Source organism: Emiliania huxleyi (assembly GCF_000372725.1).
Source record: "Emiliania huxleyi CCMP1516 chromosome Unknown EMIHUscaffold_1318, whole genome shotgun sequence".
Classification (NCBI taxonomy): Eukaryota; Haptophyta; order Isochrysidales; family Noelaerhabdaceae; genus Emiliania; species Emiliania huxleyi.
In genome coordinates this window covers 1,574-8,052 of record NW_005201270.1, presented here as the reverse complement: position 1 = coordinate 8,052, position 6,479 = coordinate 1,574, and the positions used below count along the sequence as shown (strand labels likewise).

The 6,479-nt window shown below is 67.0% G+C and overlaps 1 protein-coding gene across 1 annotated transcript; it reads left to right on the top strand.

Moving 5' to 3' along the window:
* Positions 1-1,940: 1,940 nt before the first annotated feature.
* Positions 1,941-6,122, top strand: EMIHUDRAFT_252362 (hypothetical protein; the record flags this gene model as incomplete). Its single annotated transcript, XM_005788822.1, has 7 exons — positions 1,941-2,108; positions 2,192-2,573; positions 2,658-2,708; positions 2,800-3,107; positions 3,327-3,368; positions 3,573-3,628; positions 3,887-6,122. 7 exons carry the CDS (start codon positions 1,941-1,943, stop codon positions 6,120-6,122), a joined length of 3,243 nt encoding a protein of 1,080 aa, XP_005788879.1.
* Positions 6,123-6,479: the final 357 nt, after the last annotated feature.

Sequence of the window (6,479 nt, the reverse complement as noted above, 5' to 3'; positions counted from 1 at the left end):
CGGCGGCGGCGGAGACGGCTCGGGAGGTTCGGGCTGTGCCAACCGGCGCCGCCGGCTGCTGGTCTCGCTCTCCGAGGGGCCATCGGGGCTGGCATGCATTCGTGGCCAGGGTCGTTCAGGCACGGGCCGATCTGGCCGGTGCCCTGGCGCCTGAGCTGGCTGTACATCGCTTGGAAGTATCGACGGCGGCGGTGGCGACACAGATGATGGCCCTGGCGGTGGCAGCGAAGTAAGAAGGAATTTCGGCAGCAGACGGAATGATAGCAGCGGATCTGGTGGCCAGGGCGCTGGCGGGGGGAGAGATGGCCCTGCGAGTTCAGGCGCCTGTCGTAGCAGAGACGCCCCTCGCCCGAACATCGTCACGTGATTTGTCCGGAAGCTTGCTGTGGCAGCGACGGAGTTGTGACGGCGGCGAGTCAAATGCAGCCTGCAAAAAGGGGAGACCGGAGTGAGAAATGGTGCGTGCAGCAGCAGAGATGGCGGCACACTCGATACCGTGTCGCATAATCCCGCTCGAGGCCCTCCGGGTCCATGGCGGCAGAGCCTTGCAGCGCCGTGTCTGCAATCAGGGCGCCGGCTACCCCGAGCGCGAGCAAAAAGACAAGTCGCGTTGCGCGCACGAGCATGGGCGTCCGTGCGCTCGACGGGGGCGAGGCGAGACGAATGCGATCCGCAAGATGAGCGGAGGGCACGCACCCGGATGCATAGTGCGTCATATGTGTGTTCGCCCTGATGCCTGACCGAAAGCCGTTTCATGCCCGCCGGCCGAGACCGAGAGGTAGAGCCGAGAGCGGGGCCAAAGGTGTGTGTCCGCTATGGGTGTGTGTCCACGTTGGAGCGTGCATGCACATGTGCATGCACATGTAAGCTCTTACAAACATACATACCCGAAGGTGGACTGCTGACAAAGTTTGCGATGAGAGCGACACCGAACGAAGGAAGGGTTCTTTCTTTCTTCGGGGTTGCGCACCACTTTTAACCGCCAACTCTAGCGCACTACGACCTGGATCGGGCTCATACTAGCACCCCACCTCGCTCGCGGCGGCCCGATCTTCTGGCTGGCCCAGCGAGGGCCGAGGCTGTTGCACGGCGGTTAGTTAGTTAGTTAGGAAGGTTTGTTATGACCCCCCCCAATGAACACACCAGTGAGGGAGGGCGAGACGATCGAGGGGTCCCGTACCATGCGGAATCGACCCTATCCAGTGCTCAAGTGCTCAAGGAAGGTGAAGAATTTTACAACAAAACTCCCTCGCACGACACTAGGCACGGGAAGGTGAAGAACAGCCAGGCTCGGACTGGACACCAACGCGGTATGGGTGGACGCGAGACAGATGATGACGACACCGCACGAGCGACACACGGACACAAACAAGCTCACGAGACACCCAGTCAGCTTGGCTGCCACACACCCTGAGTTGGCGTACACATAACTCGGCGGCTCGGGTCGCTCCTTGAGCACTTGAGCACTTGATAGGGTCGATTCCGCATGGTACGGGACCCCTGGTCGCTCCTCAACGCAATCCCACACATACGTTCCGCGGGGGGCCAAACAAAGCGCAAAGGCCGCATGAGTACGCTGGGCAGGCTGCCAGAAGGGTGGGCAGGCTGCCAGATCTTTCTCCCCGCGGAACCGAATGTTCCTTTGCGAGTGTATGTACCAACCGCGATTTCTTCTTTCTACCACGGACGCGTCGGCTCGGCAGTTTAAATGGGGCTACTGCTTTGCCGCAGGCACTCACCGAGGAGCCTCTTCTCATAGGAAGGGTATAATATCTTCACGGCCGCCAGTCTGAACTGTACTCGGTACTCGAGTAGCAGCGAGGTCTCGCCTTGCCGCTTCTAGCCGCCGGCTGGAGCCGGACCGAGGACGGCGAACGCTGCTGCCACATCGCCACGTCTCGCGCCGCAGTCGTGTGCCGACGCAAAGGCGCCGGGTCGCTATGTTCACCACTCCTGGGGCCGCCGAGACAGCGCCCGCCTCGTCGTCAAACACGCTGCGGACGGGTCACGTCTGCGTTGCATTGATCCTCGCCGCCGGCGCCGGCTTGGGCGCTCCGCTCCTCTACCTCTTTGCCTTCGACTCGTACGCCCTGCGGCCAAAGGCTGTGGTCACTGGCACCCCGCCGGCGCGGGATCACGCTGGGGTGGATGCATAAGGGCGAGCCTCCGTCACCGTCACATCGTTCCCTAGGCGTCCCGAAAGGCGCAGTGGATCCGCTCGGACCCCGCGACGGCGCACTTTGTTGATGAGGATGGCCGTGTGCGGCTCTTTCACGGGCTCAACGTGGTCTTCAAGACGGCGCCGCACCTTCCCGACGCGGGCGAATGGGACGCGGAGACGTCGTTCGGCGAGGCCGATGCCGCCAACCTGTCGGCGTGGGGGTTCAACGCGATCCGCTTGGGTGCCGGCAGCAGCGCGCGCGGCTTCGCCATGGCCCGGCCGACGCCAAGCGAAGCGTTGCTCCCAACGATAGGCGTCCTCTGGGCGGGAACCTTTCCGGCGCGGCGCGGCGTAGCGGACCCGGGCTACATCAAGAGGGTGCAGGAGATTGTGACGGTGTGCGAGGAGCATGGTGCCCGCCTCCCGCCGCCGCGTTTTTTCGTGTGCTCAATCGGCTCGTACTGACAAGACCTTACGCCGCTGCCCGCTCGTCCAGGCATTCACGTTGTCATCGACTTCCACTCGGACGTGCTCTCGCGCCGCTTTTGTGGCAACGGCGCGCTCGCTCCGCCTGCGGCTGGGTCACACTGTTTGCCTCGCGCGCCCCGCCTGTGCGACCGATGCGCCACTCCTCGCAGGTATGCCCGACTGGGCCGTCGACGACGCGCTGCGCAACACCAGCCAGCCGCCGCCCTTTGGCGATTTCCCCTCTCCACTCCTGGGTCTGGAGCCGGCGGCATTCTTTGACATCGGGACCGAGGAAGTCAACTCCCGTCGTGGCTGGAACCCGTGGGGAGACGGCAGCGCCGAGCCGCCATCACCGCCCCCCAGCGAGCCTGCAAACTGCTGGGACGGGTGTGGCGGCGTGGCGGGGCCGTGCGATGACTATTGCGGCCCCGGCCAGGCTTGCTGCAAGACGGACTACGAGGCGGCTGGCTGCCCGCGAGTCGCTTGCGACGGGTATCACTGCTGCGTTCCTGCACCAGAGCCGCCGGCTAGACCGGAGCCTCTGCCTCCGCCACCGCCCATGCCCCCTTCTCCGGAGTCGCCGCCGTCTCCGGTGCCGCCTCCTCCGCCATCACCGCCCCCCAGCGAGCCTGCAAACTGCTGGGACGGGTGTGGCGGCGCGGCGGGGCCGTGCGATGACTATTGCGGCCCCGGCCAGGCTTGCTGCAAGACGGACTATGAGGCGGCAGGCTGCCCGCGAGTCGCTTGCGACGGGTATCACTGCTGCGTCCCGGCGGCACCTTCACCGTTGCCTGCGCCACCACCAGCGCCTCTCGCTGTCCCGCCGTTCCCGTCTCCGGTGCCGCCTCCTCCGCCGGCGACATCGCCCAGCGAGCCTGCAAACTGCTGGGACGGGTGTGGCGGCGCGGCGGGGCCGTGCGATGACTATTGCGGCCCCGGCCAGGCTTGCTGCAAGACGGACTATGAGGCGGCAGGCTGCCCGCGAGTCGCTTGCGACGGGTATCACTGCTGCGTGGCGGCGGCACCCCTGCCCGTGCCGCTGCCGTCGCCGCCGCTGCCGTCGCCGCCGCTGCCGTCGCCGCCGCTGCCGGCGCCGCCGCTGCCGTCGCCGCCGCTGCCGTCGCCGCCGCTGCCGTCGCCGCCGCTGCCGTCGCCGCCGCTGCCGTCGCCGCCGCTGCCGTCGCCGCCGCTGCCGTCGCCAACGCCTCTGCCATCGCCCCCTTCGCCGACGCCTCCGACCCCCCCGGCGATCCGCAGAATTGGCGGCTCCGTTGCGTGGCAGAGGGGCGACTGGTGCGCCGTCGAGCTGGCTGGAGATGCCCAGACTTCGACCGAGGTTTTCAAGTTGCTCGACGCTGCGGGGCTGTACCCGCAGCTGAAGGAGTGCACGAACCGCGACTTTTTCGAGTACTACAGCACAAACTCGCAGACGAAGACGGCGCAGGCGCTGTACACGGACGGCGGCGGCGTCCGACGCGCCTTCGAGGAGCACTGGGCCCACGTCGCCGAGGCGCTGGCGGACGAGCCGGCGGTGCTCGCGCTCGAGCTCATGAACGAGCCGTGGCCCGGCGACACCAATGACCCCGGCAACTACTCCCTCTTCATGTCTTGGTGGTTCAACTCGCCCGCCGCCGAAAGGGACCTGCTGCTGCCCTTTTACCGGCACGTGGTCGCCGCCATCCGCGCCGTCAATAAGCGGCACATCGTGGCGTACGAGCCGGTCATGTGGGACGTGTGGTCGTCTGGCTTCTTGGGCGAGCGGCTCGAGCCGGACGAGCCGGACGAGTCGCGCGAGGCCTTCTCGTGGCACTCGTACTGCTGGTGGGCGCCGAACGTGACTCCGCACCTCTCCTTCTTGTGCGCGATCTACCACCGCCACCTCTTCGCGGTGCAGGACTTCTCGGCCAAGCAGCAGCGCAGCGGCTCGCTGCTCTCCGAGTACGGCTCGCTCGGATCGACCGGCGCCGACTGCGCGGACCGGCACGGCTCGGCCTGCCTCGCGGAGATTGCGCGCGCCGGCACCGTCGCCGACGAGTTTCTGGTCTCGCGCTTCTATTGGCAGTACAAGAACTTCGAGGACCACACGTCGTCCGGCGGCGGCTTCTCCCTCTACCCGAAGGACGGGCTCCTCGCCGAGGAGAAGCTGCGCGTCATCGCCACGCCGTTCGCGCAGGCCGTCGCAGGGCGGCCGCTGCTCATGGTGTGGAGCGCCGGGTGGCGAGTGATGGTCCTCGAGTACGAGGCGGCCGACGCCGACTCGGACGAGGGGCGCACCACCGAGGTCCACCTCGCCGCCCCGCTCCACTTTCCGGACGGGTTTGCCGTTCTCGTGTCGAAGCTGGAGCCGCGCGAGTACCTCGACCAGACGGCTGCTGCGGCGGGTGCGGCTTCGGGCGCGAGGAGACTCGCGGCCGAGGAGGCGGCACCGGGTGCGGCGGACGCGCCCGCCTCCCTTGGGCACATCGAGCAGGTGGGGAGCTCGCGGCTGCGCATCCGGCACCCTCGCGGCGTGGCGGGGCAGCGGCTGCTCGTGTGCGTGGTGCCGTGCGACGACTACCACAAGGAGTTCTGTCCCGGCGGCGTGTCCGCCGAGGGCGGCGACGCGGCGGTCTGGCTCTCCTTGTGGCACCCTTGCATCTGGCGGTCTCGCGCGCAGACCGTCTACGTCGTGCTCTGCTCGGCGGTGATGACGACGCTCGCCATGACGGCGGTGTCGCTCCTCCAGATCCGCCGCCACTCGCGCACGACGCAGCAGCCCTTGGCGGGCGGACACTTGCCACGCTCCTACAGGCTGCTGCTCGCCACCGCCGCCTCTGTGCAGCTCGTCGGCGCGCTCGCCGCGACCGGCTGCCCGTACAATGACGACCCGTGGCGGTGGGCTGTCTTTGTCGGGATCGGCCCGTTCCTCCTCGCCTACGTCTCTCTCGCCACCGGAGCGCAGGGCCCGATGATCTGCGCCATCCTGGGCATCTTCGCCATCCTCTGGCGCGCGACGTGGTGCTTGCACTACATGGTCGGCGTCGACTCTGTGCTCAAGCTCGCCGCTATCCGCCTGCTTGTCTTCCTGCTCGCGGCCGGCTTGCTCATCGAGGTGCTGGTGAGCCTGCCCAAGCGCTCCTACTACGCTCTCTTCAAGCTGCTGGCGACGAGGCCCGACGCCACGACGCCGCCGACGCCCCGCGGCGCCACGGGCCGCAGGGTCATCCTGGCCTTCCTCGCGTTCACACTCACGCTGGCCTTTTGCTCCGCCGTGGCCGCCGGCCTCACGGGCATCATCGTGCTGCTCGTCGACCCCGTGCCCGCCATCCTCGTGCCGTTCGTCACGACGGCCGGCTTCATCGGCTTCGTCGTGGGCCTCCCGATCGGCGGCTATCTGGCGCACTACATCGTGCGGCGCTCGGGCCGCGCCGAGGCGGAGGAGGAGGAGGACTCAAGCAGCTGGTCGGCGGGCCCGCTGTCGCGGCCGCGCGGGTTCTCAATCCTGCTCTGGTGACGCCCGGGGCGCTCGCTACCTTCCCCAGGTGGCATTCCGTGTACTTGGTGCGAGGCATTCTCTGTACTCTGTGAGGGGGATGTTTGCCGGATGAGGGTGCCATGATGGTTGGATCTCCGCTTGATGATCAGTACCTCTCCGAGAAAAACCTATCGGCTGTCGCTGAAAAAATCGCGAGAAAGAACAGCGTGTCGGCTGTCGCGGCTCGCGTGCTTTATCCATCGCGTCCGAGTCCCCGTTGTTCATGCTGATATAGATTGTTATTGAGATTGGTCCTAAAATCGACTCCTGGGTTGGCTGGCCCCGAGAGCTGCGTCTCGAGCTCCCGGTGCCGTTGCCAGACGACCCCGAGCGTCG